Below are 21,033 nucleotides of genomic sequence, written 5' to 3'. Positions count from 1 at the left end.
ACTGTGCGAGTAGCACCTGGGACAGACCTGCTTCTAAAGTGACTTTCCAGACACAAGGAGTGAAGTTACAGCCACCAAAGTATCCGGTATATCGATATGGATTGAGGTCCTCTAGACTCACACATCCTTTGGTTCCCCGCACCACGCAGGGCAGGTGCCCTGCCTGGGTTTTGGCAGCCTGCTGGTGCTTTCAGAAGGGGCTTTTCCAAAGCAGAGAAGCCCTTGTGCTAGGTAAAGCATCTCTCAGCATGGCTCTTGTGCAACGTGCCTGTAATACTGCTCTCCTGGTCAAATCAGCCTGCTGCTTTCTGGTTGAGAACCAGCTGGATGCTGCCCTCCCCAAAATAGCTTGTGCAGTAGTTGTAGGAATGCTTCTAATCCACCACCGGCAATCCAACAGCACGACAGAGCAGATTACAAAGGCAATCATTTCCCCCACCCAAATCCTCACAGCAATGGGGAGTTGTGCTCTTTTGGACAGAAAGATGTTTGTAATGGGATTTATCCTAAGTAAAGACTTTTTTTTTCTTTTAAATTATTATTTTTACAAGTGGTCTAGCAATACTTTAAACACTTTCTTTAAGAAGACACATACACCCACACATGCTTTCAAATGCGTGATGACAGTTTGGACTCCTGGAGAAGATGGGCTGAATCTGAGAGAAGGAGGTGCTGCTGCTGAGCCAGTCCCTTCAGTTGACTTCCAAGACGTCAGTCTCTGGCAGACCAAATTTGCTCTTATACTTGTCAAAGAGCTTGATCAGGGAGTCCACGTACATGCTGTGGTAGAAGTCCACTTCCTTCTGTGATGGATTATCGATTTTGGGGATGGTGATGGGCTCGCCAACTGATAAAAAAAGGGAAAGACCCACAGGTTAGGTTAAATGCTCCTATACACCCTGGAGATTTGTCCTCTAGGGCTACAGATTCATTAGCTCAGCACATCCACCCTGCCATAGCACAGCTTGCCATCGTGGTAGATGTTTGCCTGATTCCTCCCCAGTTGTGTGCAAAACGGTGGGGAAGTCCCACTTGCTGCCTGCAGCCTAATGATAAATCCCCCCCAGCTAACAGGAACCTAGGCTAAAAGCTGTGGTTCTCATACTTCCCCTATACACAAAAGCAAAGAAATGCTTATTTCCCTAAAAGCCTCGTTTACTTTGGAGTGGAAGACTCAGAGGCACATGTTAGGGCTGGCATTAAGGCTCAGCTATCAGGAAGGGCAGGTTGCTTCTTATTTTGGCTTAGAGAAGGCAGCAGCCACAGCATTTTGTCCAAAATGAGCTCACTGGCTCAACTGGCTGGTAGAATACGATGGGAGTCTTGCAGCCTCTTGAAGCTACTGTGGCTCATTCTCAGCTTGTGCTGGGAGGTTTTGTTTAAAAGGGAAAATTGAGCTTTATAAATAGAGTTTTTCAACACCCCAAGACCAAGCTAGAGTGAGAATATGGCACAGATTCAAGTATGCTGCTACCTAGAGAAGCACACAACATATTCACCCCAAAACCTTACCGACAGTGGTGATGGGCTTGGAGTACGGTAACAAGCCCCACGTGTTGGAGGAGAAGAGGCCACGGCCATGAAAGATGCACGGAGCAAAGCCAATGTGCTTCTGAAACTTCTTCTGAACCCATCTTCCCCAGGAACCCTCCTCGAAGATCACCTGCTTGTACACTTCGTTCTCCCCGAAGGAGTAGACAGGAACCAGGTCCGCACTAGAAGGATGGAGAGGTGTTAGGACCCCCGTGCTCCTGGGCTGCGGTCAGTATTGCAGCACCACACGTTGCCACGCACTCTTCCAGGCTGCACACTCAGATTTTATTGCCCAGAGCTTTATTTGCAGCACAAAGCACAGACATGGCAAGTCAGTTCGACTCGGCAGAAGATGGGACAGGTTCAATGTGTTTGAGGTGTTGGGCATGGAGCCGTGCAACGTGGCACGACTGCAGAAAGAAGGATCCATCAACTCCTTCAGGGGGTGAGACCACCTTTTGTATGCTAACAGTACTGCTCGAACATCGAGGTTGCCTCTTACCCGTGCCGTAGAGCCAGTTTTACAAATCCTTTCCGATTTTTCAGCGTCACGGAGTTCTTCCCCGGGGTGCAATTCAGGGACTCTGCTGCTCCCCCCACCACGATGATGATGGCGTTGCCGCTGCCATTCTTGGACAAGATGTAGTCTATGCTGTCACGGTTCACAGGACATATACCTGCAGAGTCAGGGGAGACAAAAGAACCAGCTGCAAGATTAGGAACAGCCTGGATGATCCTGAAGACACCAGCTTTGCAATCAAGGCATGAACTTTCTGCTTCTAGTTGAGTTGCCAAATTTCCCTGTAGTCACGGAAAAGGGCTGGGTGTATTATCAGGCAGCCTGTTCCTTGACTACACAAGCATTTAATAGGACTGGACAGCTCTAGACTTGGTCATAGACAAACTCCACCACCACCAGCTCTCAAAAATTTGCCTTTAAATGCAAGATTTCAGCCAGGATTTCCTTCTGTGCTTAGTGACACACAAGGCAGTTATTTAAGAGTTCCTCCCTCCATGCAAACTGGAGCTGGTTTATCCTTAGGGGGGAAGCAAAGCAGCTGTGTGATTTTCACGGATACAAGTCTGAATCTGACCAGTTTCTCAGCAAAACCAACCAGCAGAATAAGTCAGCCTGTGAGAATGCTTTAGTGATACAAAGAAAACGAATAGACAAGCCTCTCTGAGACATCTAGTGTGGATTAATTTGAAAAATAATTCAAATTTCCAAAATAACATCTCAAGCCCTTGCATGAGAAGTGTAAGGTGCTCAGGTAAGTCCATATTCTGGGATAAGTGCCTGGGAACATCCTTCCCTCTATTGTGTGCTGGCAGGGACAGGGCTGTACTACCACCCACAGCACCTCAGGGCAAGGGAGAGCTCTGCAAATCTGAGGGACCAGGCCTCACTCTGCTGATCTTATTCAGCCAGATGAAAAAGGGATGTTTTGACTTCTACATTATTGCTCTAATAATATGAAGAAGTACTAACTTCCACCTCTGAAAGTCATGGTTTTATCCTACAGTTACTGTCCGAGCTTGCTCATGCCTCACATTTTTGGCTAGCACAAGCCAAGGAAAAACGAGATGCCATCATTTACATTCCCGTCCACGCAACTTGTCCGAGCTGCGCCGAGTACTTAAGGTCATTGCACCACGAAGGGCAGTAGTACATGCCATTTAATTTTAGAAGCTGATTCTGCACATCTCATGGTAGTCACTTGAGGCAAGAACTGAAGTGATGAATGGGTCCCCTGGAATTACGCAGTGCCAGCCTGCAAGCCTTTGTGCGTATCTTTAAGTACAGGACACCAAGGTCACCACCTCGCCCCAGCTCCAGGCCACAGGGGAGTAGACCTTTCTCGAGATAGCTGGATTTGAAGATGGAAAACCCATCCAACTTCGTTCAGCACAGCTACAGCTGTCCCTGACCACATTTCTCTAAAAGGCTCAGCTGTGCTGGCTGCCCAGTAGGATGTACTGTGTTCAGCTTTGGGCCCCTCACTCCCAGAAGGATATCAAGATGTCTGCTCACAGGTAACCAGTGACAGGAGCAGAGGGAACGGCCTCGAGTTGTGCCAGGGGAAGCTCAGGTTGGAAATGAGGAGACATTTCTGCTCAGCAAGAGCGGTCAGGCCTTGGGACGGGTTGCCCAGGGAGGTGGGGGAGTCCCCGTCCCTGGGGGTGTTCAAGGAGACGTTGGACGTGGTGCTTGGGGACAGGGCTTGGTGGGGACATTGGTGGTAGGGGGATGTGGTTTAGTGGGTAACATTGGTAGTAGGGGAACTGTTGGATCAGATGGTCTTGGAGGGCTTTTCCAACCTTAATGACCCTATGAGAGCCTTGGTACTTCTGCCCACCAAGGCTCACCGACGACACAGCCCCAGCTCACAGCAGCTCTGCTTTACGTTCATCCCCCTCACACTTGTCAGCAGAAGGAGATTTCTGCTGCTCACAGCACTGAGCGTGGAAATCCTTCCTCCAGGAAATGCAACAAGACATACAGACAAGTGGCAAATGCAGATTTGTGCTCTTTAGTACGTTTGTACAGTATATAGGATTTTCTGGCCATCTCCTTGTGCCTCAGAGGAGGCTTGCTGTAGCTTAAATCTCCACTGTAACACTATAATATGCAACAGTGGTTGCAAAATGGCTAAGTTTGTGTATTGGTACAGTAAGATTTGCCAGGATTTCACTCAAAGTGGTTTGTCCACAAAAACAAAGGATTCAGGGAACTATCAGCACTTTGCAAGCAACAATTTCCAAGCCTTTGCATTGACACCCTCAAGATTCAGTATAGGAAGAGTAAAGACAAGATTTGTCCTACCACTCATATTGTGCAGATTGAAAGGGTCTTTTTTAAGCAGAATGGTTGATGATGCACAGCCGAACGAAGTCTACAGCTGTGCAATAGTCCAGAAAGCAGATCCCAGCTTCTTGTGCACTGCTGTCCTGCAGAATTTCCGAATTATTTCCATCTAATGCAGACAGATGGCGACCAGCTTGCTTCAGATATTGCCTTTCCTGGGCAGGTGCATGCATCTTTTCCACACCATGTCTAAGCAGTCTTCCTCTCCCTCACTTAATTAAGGCAGTAGTCTAGAAGCAGTCAAACCTAGACAAGCCAAATGCTGCCTCTTCCTCACTTTTCCCAGCCGTGAGTTAAGATTTAGCCAGAAGGCTGAATTAAAATACTTGTTTTAAGTACATTTATTGATGGTAAATGGTATTGATTATCTATTGATTGCTCCAGGAGCAGCAAAGAGGTTACTTCATTGCTCATGTCACGGTCTTTCAAACCGTACTTCCTCGTCTCTTCCTAACTCTTGAGCACCCTTACTCCAAAAGGGAAGTTCAGGCCACGCAAGAGCTGTTTCTGGAGGTTATCAGCACTGCTTCCTCTGCCCAGTCATAACCTATGAACCCTCCATCATTATAATAGCAGAGTCCATTAAAAAAATAACAAAACAAAAAACCACAACACCTAATAATGTCATTCAGCAATTTATATCGCTGCCTATTCTCCATGACCCATCTGTAGGAATACTCCCAGGAAAAGGGCTCTTCTGAGCACCCAAATTCTGTAACTCTGGCAGGCATCTAAAACCAATTGGGTGAAGAGGGCATCTACCACCACCATGAAGCTTGGCTTCATGCCACCTTGTGCCATGAGACCCATTTCAAAGACTAGGGAATTCCTGAGATTTTCAGATAGCGCAACTTCATCTACCCATACCTCCTACTGCTAACTAGGATGACTTGTTTTACCTAGTTGTGGCTGCGAATGATGTAGAAAAGCACCAGATATCTTTAATATGCCCTCGGACAAAAATATCTTTGAACTAAGGATGAATGCAGAGAAGCAGCAGCCCCTGCTGCATTTATTCACAGCTTCCTCTTGACAACTATGGAAGCATAGTTTGTGTGATGCTACCAAGGAGAAGAGGTTGTACAGGTTTCTCCCACAGTTTTTCACCTGAATCATAGAATGCTTTGGGTTGGAAGGGACCTTAGAGATCATCTAGCTCCAACCCCTTGCCACGGGCAGTATCACCACCACTAGATCACTGCGAAAGAGGGGCAAAGGCATGGGTTGGAGAAGCAAAGAGCTCCTACACTTACCTCCAGACATTAAGTAGTCCCTCAAAATGGGCATCCTGAAGTTCCCAGCCAGGGTAGCAAGGTACGGTCGGATCCCAGGGAATTTCTGGCTGACACCTGTGGCCTCTGTGCTGAAATTGCAAAAGGCGCCCAAGCCCATGATGCCATGTGGATGGTACCCAAAAATGTAATTCCTGGTGGTCAGCAGATTGTGGGTTTTAACCAGCTAGGATAGAAACAGAGCGAGCTCACATGAAGGCAGATGTAATGTAATAATTTAAAAAAAAAAAAAAAGTAGATAAATAATAAATAAAGAAATCCTCAGTATAAGTCCACCACTTTTGTCCCCCTTCCCACTGAGGACAGCCCAAGGGCTGAGGATATCGGCTATCCTGGATTTCAGAAGCTGCATTAAGGGCTGCAAGTTAGACATTGGCTCCTAAAACTGAGTGAGCAGAACAAACAGACTGATCTTAGTCACTAAGAGGACAGGCAGCCAAGCAGGAACAAAGGCTTGTTGCAGCAGGCTGTGCCCTTTGTTCCTCCACTCTTCCCAAAGGTATTCTTCTAAGCCTCCTGTCCAAGCCAACCCAGTTCTTCACGGTCCTGTTAGCCACAGCTACGCCTCCTTCCAAACCCTGTCTCGACACATTAGTGGCTCACACCCCAGTGAGAAGGGAAAAAAAAAATAATTAGTGTCCCATAACATGAGCAAGTTTGCTTAATGTCTGAAAAGAGACCTAGCTGCTTAACACGCCTTCTGGCCACCCTCCAAGATGGAAAAAGGCACGGAGGGGAGGCTCACCATTGGAAACTGTCCTTCTTTTAGGAGATTTCACGCTGATCTACACACCAAAAGAGCCAACAAGACACCTCGAGCCATCCACAGCAGTGTTCAGGTTTCTGCGGGATGCGCTCCAGCAGCAGTGACCACGCGGTTTGGGGTTGTGCAATGTCCCCAACCTAATATTCCCTTCTGTTTTCACACCATGGACACTCCAAAATTTCCTTAACCATGCACAGCACAACCCATGCCCTGGTTCAATTAGGGCCAGGGAATTTCCCCCCTACTATAAGTAACAGTGTCCCATGCAGCAGAACATCATTCCCTGTATGCAAGCAGGGCAAGTGAGCAAATTAAAGGACTGCTCCATCACCCTGTACCCTAACGCCCAGAGAAAAACCAGATTTTAGCCTCGTTTCATCTGTTAATATAGGAGTAGGGATTTTAAATAAAATTTCTTGCTTTTCCAGTTGCAATAATACCTTTTTTTTTTGCTGGCTGCTGCACCCCAGCAGCTCACAGACCAGGGCAGCACCTACAAGCCCCGGCTGCCCTTCAGCACGGCTCTCTGACCATCTCTGCAGCCTGATTGTACGTGAAAAGGTCATGCTTTGTGTCAGCCCCTGGAGGAAAAAACTTGATGTGACGCTGCGGAAAGCCGCGCGTTACGCACCCCGGTGCCGTGGCCAAGAAGTGCTTTGGCAGCAGCAGCACGCAAGCAGGTTTTGTTGAATCATGCTACGGGGAGCTGGAGCCCAGTTGCGACGTGCTGAGCGAGTGCCCAGAAATGCCATTCCCTCCTCCTCCTCCTCTCCCCACGCTCCTGCTGCTCCCTGCAGCATTTGCAGGGTTTTAGGACAGCAGCTGCGGGGGGGTTCACCAAGCTGGGTGCCCTACCCCTGCACCCTTTCGTCTTGATTTAGGGTCACGTAGGGCTCTGAATCACAGAATCACAGAATCACAGAATTTTCTAGGTTGGAAGAGACCTCAAGATCATCGAGTCCAACCTCTGACCTAACGCTAACAGTCCCCACTAAACCATTTCCCTAAGCTCTACATCTAAACGTCTTTTAAAGACTTCCAGGGATGGTGACTCCACCACTTCCCTGGGCAGCCTGTTCCAGTGCCTCACAACCCTTTCAGTGAAGAAGTTCTTCCTAACATCTAACCTAAAACTCCCCTGGTTCAACTTAAGCCCATTCCCCCTCGTCCTGTCACCAGGCACGTGGGAGAACAGGCCAACCCCCACCTCGCTACAGCCTCCCTTGAGGTACCCATAGAGAGCGATAAGGTCGCCCCTGAGCCTCCTCTTCTCCAGGAAGTGTCTTCTCTGGGAAGTGTCTGCAGATGCTTGGGGTTGTAGCAGCTCTGTAGAGCCCCGAGGCTTATGTCACACATTTATCCCTCTCCCTTTTTGCTTAATTAGGAGGTGAATTTGCTTTTCATCCCCAGGGTGCAAGGGGTGTCCCTCTGGGGTATTTGACCACCCTGGACAATTTGGGCTCCAAGACCACAGACTGGAAACCTCTTTCCCTGGAAGAGTGGAAGGAAAGGAAGTAACGTAACAAGTAACCCAAGTTATCCATCACCTCTTGCTCAGCTGCAGGAGAAACCCAAGACCTCATCCTCCCCCTGCATTGGGTATCGCTGCTCTCGGAGGAAGGTCCCTGGAGCAGAGGGGTTGTCCTTGTCCCCCCGGAGCAGGAGGCACGCCACGCGTCCTGTCCTGCTGCCAGCCCCTCGGCCACGTGCAAGGACACCCAGCTCCCACGTGGAGCTCCTTCCTTGCATGAGCCTGGCCAGACCAACCTGTCTGTCTGTCTGCCAACATCTCCCGTTACAGAGGCGTGGGGTTGTGCTTCTCTTGGCAAGGATACACTCAGTGCTCAGGAGCCCTTTTTCAGAACGGTTCACACTCTCTGAAGGCTTTTCCCAAGGCTCACAGCGGGAGTTTAGAGGCTCGGAGTCATTCTGCCTTTCAGATCGATGCTCTGCCCCAGCAGATTGTCCCATGCACTTGCCACTGGGATGTCCCCCTGAGATGGGCCAGCAGAAGGTGAGCACGTTTCATGTCTGATCCACATAACAGAGAACATCCTCCTCCTGCCAGTTCAAGCCAGGACAGCCCCACACCGCAGGCACCAGCCAAATTTGTCCGTGCAGCACCTGCAAGAGGTGCTCAGAGCTGCTGCTGCATAAACTCAGCCTGGGGCTGAGCTGCCAGCAAAGGCAGAACCCTGATGGCTCCCAAAATGTGGTCTAGAAGCAGAAATCTAAGGGCCATAAGCAATTATTCCTGGCCTTGAGCACAACCAAAGCTTTCTTTGGGAGGCTGATCGCTTCCCACTGCACCAACGCACCTGTCCCAGCTGCCGGAAACCCAGCCCAAGGCTGAGCACACCGCAGTGGGAGCAAAGGTCCATCCATCTGCTCGCCCATTAGCCCAGGCAAATTTCTTCAAACAGATCTAAGCCTGCCTGCAGCAGCCATAAAGCCGCGTAATGGGGGTAAACAAACCAAGCCGAGTTAAATATTTGAGTGCCAAGCGGAGCCGAAGAACAGCACTGCCCCTTGCATCTGCAGGAACAGGAGGAGTAAATAATGTGTGCAAGCGTGGAGAAAGGGGGCTGCAGAGATGGAGCCAGCAAAGAGCAGGATGACAGCGAGTTGTTTAGGTGAGGGCTCACATCCAGCCACAGTGACCACTGAAGCATGCAAAAAGCACAAATTTACAGCTTCTCCTTCAGGATCCACAAGTAGAGCTTGCAAAATGATGGAAGGATTGCAGCTGGCTGCATCCCGTCCAGCTGCACGGTGGAAGAAGCTGCTCTCCCCTTCCCAGCGATGCAAACCAGCACCTGGAGACCCCTCCAGGCTCTGGGTATCACCGACGTACGACATCCCCCACGGGAAGCAAAGCCTCCAGCTGAGCAGGAGATGGAAAAGGTCTCTCTGCATGCATCTGGCAAATGCTCGATGCCTGACATCACCAAGAGCCAAAGGTCTGCAGTCATCGCTATCTGAAGCATTATTTCCCCTGAAGATAAACAGCAGCAGCTCCTACACGCATGGGGGAGGGCTCCTTTTTGCCTAAACAAGACCTTTGGGTGATGAAAGGTGCTGGGGAAGCTGCTGGGACCTCTCCTGCCTCTGCAGGGTCGAGGCAGACACAGCACTGTGCCCACTTCTACAAGAGCTCAGGTCCCACCTGGCCGTTCAGCAGCAGGATTTAGCTCCCTGGCAGCTTCCTCAGCTACTTTGTGCACTGCTTAGTGCTTAAAGCACTATCTGCAAGGCCAGCCACTAAGCAGCAGACGAACTTAAGCTCCTGGTGCCCTAAAATAGCTCATCACTGCCAGAGGAGCCGCGCGAAGCCCCAACGAGCATGGACGAGCTCTTGCAAACTCAGGCTGGTTCCCAAATCTGCTTGTTATTACAAAATACGACCCGGGTACCTCCAGGTACGATAGCCCTGGTGTTTCAGGAGGCAGACGCTGCTCAGTGAAGCGTAAAACCGAGCAAATCATCGTAAAAAACCACACCAGAGCAGAGCCTGCTTCTCCTGCAGCTCCTCCTGTAAAGGAAGCCCACGGAAGGTTGCAGCAGGTCTAGCCCCGAGTTAATGACACAGCTTTGTCAGGTGGATGCCAGTTACATTTTAGCCTGGCCAGATCCTGCCTGGTCCTCCAGCTGGAGCTCACAGCAGCTTGGCAGGGGGAAACCTCAGCTCCCGGACCTGCAGCCTCCGAGGACAGCAGCCTTTTGGCCTCCACACCCACAGTTTTCGTGCTGCAAAAACAAGAGGTGGCTCTCCAGTCCTGGGAGGTGGCTTTGGTGATTTGGTAAATGATCCACAAAGCTGCTTTCTATTTGTTTCTTGGACTGTAGGTTCAATCTGAGCTACTGCAGGTGGTTCCTGCACACAGCTCTGCATGCAGAGCTTGCAGAAGGCAAGCTGAGCATTACAAGAGCTGCTGGCAAAACTGTTCGAGGCACTGGTGTGACTGGCCCCCGTGGTGCTCGGTGGACGTGTGGCACTGCAGACCTCAGCCCAAGGGAGGAACCAAGCCCTGCGGAGCCCTTAAGGGCAGCTGAGGATCCAGCCTAGATGAATTTTGCAGCCAGAAAAAGATTCAAACAATGTTTGTCTCTACACCAGTCTCCCACTTAACCGAAGACAGATAAATAGTTTATCTAAAGAATTCCCAGGCCTTTCATGAGCCCAAATAGAAGTTGTCATCCTTCCTGTTCTGCCCTTCAGCTCCCATTTACCATTTGGCTCTGCAAACCTTGCACAACTCCACCCCTTCAGCGACAGGAATTACAGCCAGAAGGGGACCTTGGAAATGTGTGAACTAGCAAGGATTGACCTAAAACTGCAGAGAAGTTCAGTTTATCTACCTAAAACTGCAGAGTTTACATACCTGAGCAGCCCAGTGTTTGCTAAGCTTTTAACGGCCACAGTGGGGCTGAGCCACAGGGCTGGAAGATGGGTGCCACGCAAAGGGACCAGCCACCACTGGTGGCCTCCTTGGCTCAAAGTCTCCACGAGAAACCTGCCTGCTTTGGTTTTCTGCAATATCAAGGCTTGTGGCAAGCCCTTAAAGTCTCATCTCCCACACCACAACCTGCCCTTTTCCCCTTTAGCTACGGGGCTGACCTGGCAGCCTGTGCAGCTGCAATATTTTCCACGTACACCTAAACCTGCCAGAATTACCCGTTTAGAGAAGCAAGAGCATGGCAAGAGGCTCGTTGGACGGCAGCATGGTCATGCCCCTGGGAGTTCAAGTGACTTGGGAAGAAGGAATCCAGGCTGTGCTGCTTTGGCTTCCTGCAGGAATTGGATTCTCCAACTCCCTTGGAGCAGGGCGCCTCGTTAAAAAGCCATCCAAGGTGCCCCCCTTTTGCTCGGCCTGATCAAACACTTGCCAACAGCCTTATATAATAGACCTTCCACCTGTGTGTCCTTCCAAAGAAGCATCGAGTTCCCCCCTTGCTGAATTTGCCCTCTGGTTCCTTCCAAGTCCTTTGGTGAATTTGGAAACCCCCAGAGCAGGCTGGCAGCCCCGTCCTGTCTGCAGGATGCCTGAACTACCAGGGAAAGTACAAGCACAAGCCAGGGACTTGGAGATATCCCCACCACTCGACCCCAACACCCCAAACCAAAGAATTTACAACTAATTTCATTGATTGCTATGAAATAAGGCTTTTGGTGCACGGGCTTCCCAGCTATTCTGACCCATCTCCCTGCTGTCCTATGGAAATAACTGGAAAACAGACCAGAGCTGAGCTAGGTTTACAAGCAGAGACCAGAATTGATGCTAGGCACAAAGTAGGATTGCTGCAGCATGAAAAAAAAAAAAAAAGCTAGAGGCAGCAGTAAGGCTCCCTGTTCTTCAGTTAGATTGCCTCAAGATGTCTGGCAATAAAATCAGAAGCAAAAATCTTCTGCAAATCATGTTACCACCATCACGAGCCATGTGTTCGAGATTTTTTTGTAACCACAGCTGCTCCAAGCAGTGCTAGGGCAACGCTAGATAAGCCACATCCTGCTTCAAGTTCAGTGTCGTGGATAGAAATAGTGGGTGACCAAAGTCATCTCCACAGAGGTTGTTAAAACTGAGTCTAAACCAGAAAATCTCATTGCACGGAGACAAGGTGGTGCTTACCCTTATTGGAAAATAATCCCTGAAGTACCTCCATATAGCCCAGTTTCTCACCCATTGGGATCTTCTGCCACCTGGAGAGAAAAAGCCACACTTTTAGAGTCATTTTTAGAGCCATTTCCACCTGGGTGCCCACCAAGAAACCTAGAGGGCTCTGGGCAGGTCACTGCCTCTCTGGGGAAATAAACAGCTTCTTTCTAAGGGAGTGTGACACCTCCATCATTCACTAAGATCAGGTGAAACCAGCAGTGCTGAGGACTTCAAGGTACTTCAACAAGCTGAGCGAGGCCTGATGACAAATTTGGGGTGGGTCAGACTTGGTATTCTGCTGTCGTTGGGTGTTGGACAAGTCAAGGTGGAAACAGGTCAAGGTTAACCTCAGATTTCCCCATTGGGGAAGGAAGGCTGAGATGCTGGAAGATTTCAGCAGTCTTTAGAAAAAAAATCTCCATTTCTTAAATGTGGCCATGGAAGGAATTGCTAAAGCTCCCTGCCACATTGCTGCAGTGGGTCTCGGAGCTGGTTTCTGCAGGGTTTTAGAAAGCAGAAATAAAACTTTTTGATCCATTCACAGCAACACAGATTCTGCAGGGGAGCCGTATCCTAATGCCCATGCCACTACCTGCACCTTGCAAGAGCCGTAGGGCAGCAAGCTCTTGCATTTTGACACAGATCTTCCTGATAGCAAAAACCTAAGCCTCAAACCCATTGCAGCAATGTGCTGTGAGCACCACCTTGCACGAGCAGCAGTGCCTACAAAGCCTGCAGCTGCTGCTCCTGCCAAGGGCTGGCATTTGCACGCTTCGCTGAGCAAAGCTCCCAGCGGGTGATGCCGAGGAGGGAAGTCACCCATCACGAGGAAGCGCTGCTTTGCCCAAACAGGGAGATAAGGACATGGGATTCGGGGATCGATTCTGTCTTATTTACCTTTCTTTGGTGTGTTCCAGTCAAACACCAGCCAGGCTAAATATAGAGCAGCAATGGCCCAGCAGTCTGTGCACAGTATGTACATGAGGATTAAAGTGCAAGCAATACCTGGATAGGGCAAAGAAAGAAAGCCAAGAGGTGTCAGGTTTTGGGCTGCAGAGGGCATTTACCCCTGCACTAAGAGCCCCTTGCCTTTTGACCCTTCCATGATGTCTTAGTCTCAACCTGATGTCATTAATCCTCAATCAAATCGGATTTGGCTAAAAAAAATCATGATCTGGGATGGAGAGTGCTTCCTCCAAGGCTATCTGCTTTGAAGAATGTGCACAACCACCCAATTTTTGGTGTCTGCAAGTATTTCTTTCCTAATACATCCAGCTGCTTTACCAGGCAAGAGTAAAAACTCCACCAGCACCAAGATTTCTTCATGGCCATACACCACAGGTGTTTCTTCCTCACCTACACAAACCTGCTGCTTGTTACACCAGCTCTACACCAACCATCCCACCAGGTTCCCAGAGATCCCACCCACAAATATTGGGCTTTTATCACTAAATGGGGAAGGAACAGCAAGACTTGCTTCATTGACTGCAGTTTTTGCCCCTGAATTCAGTCTTGCTTGTATGGAAGACAACACAGATATCCACAGATTCTGTGATCCTTCCAGGGCCAGGCAAATTCATCCTTGCCAAAATATCAACCCGAGTGTGCTCTGCGATAGCCACGTGCCCCAGGAGCTCTCCTCAGCCACTGAGGCTTATATATAAGTCAACGTTTTCTACATTAAAATTTAAAAGCCAGAAAGCTTTGCTTCAGGCCACGAGGTGCTACTCACCCATGATAAGGAACGTGAGGACCCATTGCAGCACGGAGATGATCTGCAGTTGTTTCTCTACTTTGGATTTGGATAGCCAGAACAAGTCCTGCAGAGCAGACAGAATGCTTGATCCAGTACCTACAGAAAAAAAAAAAATAAATAATCAAGTTACGTTTAAAAATCAGACTTTAAAAATCCATGCCATTTGCTTTTGGAGCAAGGCTTGTCAAGGACTGACATTTCCCAGGGAGTTTAAGCACCTTGGAAGCTCTGCCATCTGAAAACATTCAGCTGTTTTGGGGATGTTGGCAGGGATTTAATGGGTAACATCAGTTCCCACCTGAGCAAGCCTCCAAGCACTTTTCAACCATTCAAGCAGGGAGAAGCCTCGTCAAAAAAATGAAGTGAAAGACCAGATTTCTCTCTGAGGAACCTCCCACTGCGGGGTTTGCAGACAACCTCCAGGAAGAAGCACCTGCAAGTGGGTTTTCCTTCACTTCTCTCCATTACTGTGTTTTACGAGCACCCTAATTACAGGCTAAAATGCAAATCCAGCTGCTGGCCTATGAGCAAGTCGGGATGCATGTTAACATATTTCCTTTTCTTCCCTGTTATTAGGAGGGCTGCAGTGCTGCTAAGCAGCAATTACCTTAAATGCATTCAATTCTTGCTCTTGCTGCCACCACTGCTGGTGGTGGGGACCACAGCAAGTGCTCATGCAGCAAAAATCTGGTTGAGAAGAGCCTCTAGAGCTTTGGTAGCTTCTACAAAGAAAGCTTCACCAAGGCATGCTTTAAATATGCAAAACACCTCTACCATCTTTGCTTGCAGCTCCTTTTGCTGCTCCTCTTCAGTGCCACATGGTCCTGAGGGCTGAGAGCTGCCTTCCCGAGCATTTCTGCTACTAAAGGACACCAACAGGGAGCTGCAGCCTAAATTCAGAGCCAACTCTCCCCTGCTTAGGTGATATTTAATTTAATTTATTTTTATTAACCTGCATTTCCACCTGAACACAGTATCAGGCAAGCTGCATCTCTGCAGTTATACATCCCTATTGCACAGCTGGCAAGAAAGCTTTTTTCTTTTTTTCCTAGCAATAATTAAACCCATTTCCCAGGTGAGGTCAAGGATGCTGTCACCAATACCTTTCTCTTTACAGCAGTTTCCCAGCTAGAAGGGAATGCCTCTGATGAGGTCTGGCCAGCCTGATTTTAGGAGCAAAGCTTTTATGGATACGGCCAGTGACACCACTACATCCTCAAAATAAGCCTAGAGTCTTAGAGCTGGTTTGTGACCCATAATAAAAGCCCAGCTCCATGTAATTGATCCTTCCAGCACCTGCAGTTACAGCACTGAAACATCTTTGGACTGAGGAACCCAACACTCCAGCCCTGGATTGCCTAAATCCCCTTCCCCTGGAGCAAACAACTGTTTAACCCTCCAAATGCATTTGGGCTGCAGCATTTTCTAGATGCTTAACAAATCGTAGGCATCGCTAGCCCCACAAATAGACCGGATTGGGTAGCACAAGCCAACGTCTCGGCTCATTTCTCGAACCACATCAAGCTTTTTGCTGCTCCTGCAGGGGGTCAACAGCTCTGAGCAGGCTGCTGAGCACCTGCCTTGGACAAGTGGTGCCCCAGGGGCAGCTGTTTGCTGAAAGCAAAAACATCCTTGGCAGCAGTCGAGCTTCCCAATGCCAGAAGAGCCAGTAGATACCGCGGGCATCCACGTTACATTAACACTAAATTCCTGGTTAAGGATAAGGAGGCTTCACAGGTGGGGTTTGCAGCCCCCACCGCCCTTCTGCCAGCCTCAGCAGCCAGCAGGCGTGCTGGAGAAGATGCTCCAGACCTGGCGTGAAGGAAAAGAGCTTTGACAAATTATAGACATGGCTTTGGGACTAAACCCAGGGGAAAAACCCCACTCTGGTACCTGGGTACAGCTCTTGAAGAAAACCCTTTCTTTCCCAGGGCTCACCCAGCACTGCTCACAAATTAAAGACCCAAAGGGTAAACGAGCGAAGGAGATGCAATTTCTCTAATCATCGGGGGGCTCATTAGCTTCATAACCAAGTTTAATGAGGCCTATTAGACATACCCATGATGAACCTTGAGGCAGAAGGACACCACACCCCCCAGCCTTTGGCATCCATCCACATCAGTCCTTTCCCCAGGGAAGATGTTCAATCCTGGGGCGACGCAGCCCCCCCATCTTCCTCTGCTGCCAGCCCCAGCACCTTTTCCAGCTGTCCTGGTGGATGGTTGCCCATTCCAGAATGGGACAGCCACCTGTTTGGGCTCACACCCCTGGCAACCCGTTCCCATGCAGCGGAGATCCCAACGCCACCATCCCTGGCCTGGGGGGTGATGCTGAGCTCCCTCAGTGGCAGCTCGGGAGGATGCTCCATGGCGAGATGGCCAAAAAAAGTGATTTCTCCAGGGGAGATCTTGCTGCTGGTGAGTGGTAGCAGTGATCTGGAGCCATCCAAGGAAGCTCGGGGCTGTTAGGCAGCCGTGTCCCAGCTGGTGATGGGCTGAGTGCATTTATTTAATTCCAGCAGCGCTCAGGAGATGCTACCAAGGGGCTCATGGAGGCAGCAAAGGTTTTGGCCAAGGAGGGACACCCCAGCAAGGACCCAGCCAGGGACAGCACCTGGAGTGCTTCCACCACAGCTAATTGCAAATCGAGCACTGCCATTTATCCAGGCACCGAGGCAGACCCAAAGGCTCCAGGAGAGGAAATCAACACGACTCGACGCTTGGGCACCCGAAAACCCAGCCCACAGCACTCGGGCTGAGCTAGATGAGAGGAAGCAGAAATGTCACAGATACGGCCTGGCTTTTAACAAGCTCTCGGGGTATTTTTAACCACGACGTTTACAAGACACTGAGCCCGTTAACTCTCGGCCAGGAGTTACGCTGCATCGCCCGGCTTGTTTGGATGAAAACCGGGGCTGAGGATAAGGTGCGAGTGGACGCTGGGAGCTACAACTTCAGCAACAAAGCTGGCAAAGCTAAGCTAAACAAACCAGTACTAGGACGCTTGAGAGGAGCCAGCCTCCCGTCCAAGAGCAGGATCCTGCACGGCAGGCTGCCACGTCGAATATGATGTCTATAAAAACCCCCTCGAGCAATAAAAGCTGCTCCAGGGCTGGGCTGATTCAGCTGCCTGCTGCAGGACACAAGATTTTTTCTCTTCCAGCCTTGTGGGTTCCCCGGCTACCACCACGAACCTTTGCTACGTGGGGTGCAGTTATCCTGTCCTGCTTTCTATGTGTACCTGAATAATCCTGTATTAGCTGCAGTAAATACCGCCTCTGGAGGTCAGCGACAGAGCTAGCGGGGACATACGACAGCACAATTTGTGTCAGCAACACCTGAAGGGAGCTGGGATCCTGCAGGGGGAATAAAAGAGTTTGCTGTGACACTCATCCAGCAGTGGATCCAGATCTTCTGGTGGCCCTGAGCTTGGCTTTGAGTCTCTTTTGGGGTTGAAGGGAGGAAACGAGGAGAGGAGACCCAGAGCAGGGAGCAATTTGAGGTGGGGGTTAATCCAGCAGGGCTTGGCCAGGACAGAGGAAGGGAACACGCCACTACATCACATCAGTGTGCCCAGGAAGGAGGTGAAATGAGATAAGAACAGACACTTAAGGACAACCTCGAGTGCTCAGACCATGCTAGCATCCCTCCTGAGAGCCAGCACCTCCTCAATGCCCTGCCGGGGAAGTAGGGCAGCCTCTGCCCAAAGTGGGTCAGGACAGGAGAAGGGGACAACCCCCTCCTACCCAAAAGTGCCACCAACCCCCAGGCACTGCTTCTTTCTACCCCCAACACGGGGCTGGTGCCCACGAGAGGTCCCCTGCAGGGATGGATGGGCAGGCAGATGCCAGCACCCAGGTTTTATTAGCATTTTTTAAAGGCAGATGCCATCAGCTAAGTTTTTTATTTTAATTTTTTAAGGAAGGGACACTGATGGTCACACTTTGCCAATCCATCAGGATGAGGACAGATTGGGGACAGTACCCTGTGCTGGGGCACTGGGACAGCGACAGATGCCGGAGCATAAAGGCTGGAGAGCAAAGGGCAGGACTCAGAGGCCAGGGGGCCTTTGAACAGGCAAGGGACTTAGAAAGGACGGCCAGGGAGGTGGTGAGAAGCCTGGTATGCTCCTTCTAACTCCTCAGGGTGGTGGAAGAGGTTAAAACCCATGATTGAGCAGCGTCAAAGGTCCTGTGCACAAACCACGGCACTGCACTGCCTCTGCCCACCTGAGAGCTGCGGGATCCCACAGCACACACAGAAACAAGGCAAAAAGCACAAATATCACAGCAGGACCCCCGCAAGGCACCTCGAAGGAACTGACCCGAGGAGAGCTAAGGCAGCTTTCCACCACTAAGCGGGATTAGCTAGAGATGAGGCCAATCGCTGTCCCTAAACCACGCTCCGTTTTGCATTATGCACGTGTCCCAGATCCATCCTTAACGCATAACGGGGCGGCCGCTGAGGGCTCAGGTCAGCCCTACATATTTTATAGGTCTCCTGAATGATTTATCCTCTGCGCTTGGCCTGTAGTTAGGTCTCAGTTTAACTGTTGGCTTGCTGTTAATTCGGGCGACCCGCCTCATCCTGCCCATTACACAAACGAGCTAAATTGCTTTAGGAACTGGAAGCGTGTACGGGAAAGGCACACAGATCTTTTCCCAATCAGTCCATGGCTGATCCTACAGCCAGACCTGACAGCACCCCCAACATCCCCAGGTGCCACTTCTTTGGCATAGCTTTGCACCCACAGCACTACGCACAGGGCTGGGCAGGACACGGGATAAAAGCAAGAGCAGAGGGCTTAATTCCCCAAGGTTTGGGTCCTCCCAGCCCTGTGAAGGATTTTGCTCAGTCAACAAGCCTCACACAGGTCTCTGCAGCCCAGGAGGAATTACCGGTTTGCTCTTTTGCAGCACAAGGGTTGCTCAGGGAGCTTCCGCAAAAACCCTCCTGCAAAAACCTTGCAAGCCCTGATGCTCCTCCGGAAAAGACGAGGCAGGCTACGAGCCCTTGACGAGCAAACCCTATAAAGCCTGGTTGAGTTTCCTCCTGCAAGATCTCTAGGGCTGCCCCATGCTTTCCTCTCCAGCTGGCAGCAGGAAGCGTTGGGTGTCTGCAGGGTGTCGCCACCGCCACCCAGCTCGACTCAGGAAGTCACCGAGAGTGCAAAAGCAAAAAAAAATAAAAATAAATAAATAAATAAAACCTTTCTGCTGCGCTTTGCAACCCAAACCCTCGCTTTCCCACGGAGCGTTGCGCCCCTCGTTGCAAAGCACTAACAAACAGCGACGCTTTTTTTTTTTTTTTTAATTATTATTGCTGTTATTTTGATTTAAACCTGTTGATGGGAGCGCCGGCGTTACAAAACCGGGCTGAATTCATTGCTGCACACCCGGCTCTGCCGGCAGCGCTGATAAAGCCGCACTTCCCTTCCCACCACCACCAGCAAAAAAATAAATAAAGAAAGAAAATAAAAGAGGAAAAGGCCTGTTTTGAAGCAAGTGCCACACGTTTGCAGGGTGCAGCCTCCCTTAAATAAAGCAGCCCCGGTTTTTGCAGCAGTTTCAGGGGAGCAGCCCGGTTCCCTAAGATCCCTTAAAAGCAAAACTGCGTGGGGAGCTGCTGTAGGAAGCCCCCCCCCCGGCCTTGCACAGCGCTTTTTCCCGTCCCCCTTCTTAACAAAGCAACCCTTCAGGATGGTAAAAGACGGAGGGCGTCCCTAAAATCACCGCCGAGCCCCGCACCCCGCAGCATCCCCCCGGCCCCGACCCCTTTTTTCGCCACCCCCGGGTACCTCGCAGCACCCCCGAGTAGGCGGCGATGATGGTCTTCATCGCGGAGCCGGGCTCAGGTGCTGGCCGAGCCCATGGGATGGAGGCAGAAGGGGCTGGAGGGGATTTTTTGGGGAGCCCGGTACCGCCGGGGCGTAGGGAAGGCGCTGGGAGCGCATCCCTATATAGCCCCGGCAGGAGGAGGAGGAGGAGGAGGAGGAGGAGGAGGAGGAGGAGGAGGAAGAGGGCGGGGAGGGGCGGAGCAGCCCTGACACCTTTGGGCTATTGGGGGGGGAGCACTCTGACCCTAAGGTTTTTCTCCTTTCTGCTTCATTCCCCCAGCCACCAGCCCCATATCAGGGGGGGAAATCCCCCAAGCCCCCCGTTAGCAGGGTGCACGTTGGGGTTTTGGGGTCCCTTTCTTGTTCCCGTGCTCTCCCCACCCTGCTCTGTGCCTATTTTAGGGTCTCCGGCAGGACTGGGGAGATCTGGGTTCCTGGAAGGTTCAGGAAATTAAGAGAAAATCCTAGAAATGTGCTTATCGGCAGCCCTCGGGTTTCATCACATGGGAGGGAGCTTGCAGGTATGCAGAAGTCACCCAAAAAGCCTTGTTTTGTTCTCCTAACAGGGAATTTTAAGTAATTTTAAGTATCTACTGCTGAACTATAAATCCATAGCCATCCAGGTGTTATTTAGGAATTAAGGTACTAATTTATGTTGCCTGCTGTGCCATTTCTATGTATTTTTACAGATTGGGCCAGGTCAGTCTATCCCAGATCCCACAAAATAAAACCAGATTCACTATAACGGGGTCATGTCTGGCCCTGTTGTTAAAGGGGTTTTGCTACACTTCTGGGACAGGCTTATGCCCTTCCTCAACCCCATTTCATCTTTTGTAATGTGGAGGAAATAAAACCAACCTACATCTGAGAAGCGCTTTGGGATCCTACAAGGAAAACCCCATTGAAAGCAATGAGCATTTGTGGGCTCCCTATACGTGGGAGACAGATAATAATCACTTAAACACCCCCAAAAATGCTTCAACTTTTGCCTGCCTTTGTCGGGTTTGTGCCCTGCTGAGGCAGCACTTTGTCCTGTGGCCCATGGTGTTGCCACTGCAAAACCACCACTTTTTGGCCCAAAGAGACAAGTCCACCAAGCGTTTCGTAAAAAATCACATTTCCAGCCAACTTTCAGCTGTGGAGAGCTTAAATTGCGGATTCAGAGGTGAAAAAAAGTTTTTTTTGTTTTTCGTTTGTTTGCTTTTCTCAATCCCCTCTTTCGGAGTTGAGCTGGCCCAGGACTTGTTTGCTCCCCATTTGGCCAAGGAACGTCTTCCAAGGGTTGTAATGGCCTGTCGAAATCGGTACAAAAATGGAAAATTACGAGAGCC

At 50.2% G+C, this 21,033-nt stretch overlaps 1 protein-coding gene across 1 annotated transcript; it reads right to left on the bottom strand.

The window, feature by feature from the left end:
• Positions 1 to 449: 449 nt before the first annotated feature.
• DGAT2 (diacylglycerol O-acyltransferase 2) lies at positions 450 to 19,881 on the bottom strand. Its single transcript, XM_084494888.1, has 8 exons — positions 19,664 to 19,881; positions 13,844 to 13,963; positions 13,009 to 13,116; positions 12,085 to 12,155; positions 5,653 to 5,857; positions 2,036 to 2,210; positions 1,513 to 1,715; positions 450 to 847 (listed from the first exon to the last, which is right to left on the bottom strand). The coding sequence occupies exons 1-8, from the start codon at positions 19,701 to 19,703 to the stop codon at positions 693 to 695; spliced, it is 1,077 nt and encodes a 358-aa protein (XP_084351014.1). The 5' UTR covers positions 19,704 to 19,881; the 3' UTR covers positions 450 to 692.
• Between the last annotated feature and the right edge of the window lie 1,152 nt (positions 19,882 to 21,033).

The sequence above is a fragment of the Aythya ferina genome (assembly GCF_964211825.1).
Source record: "Aythya ferina genome assembly, chromosome: 1".
Lineage (NCBI taxonomy): Eukaryota > Metazoa > Chordata > Aves > Anseriformes > Anatidae > Aythya > Aythya ferina.
Note: the sequence above shows the minus strand (reverse complement) of the source record. Positions and strands in the feature narration are given on the sequence as shown.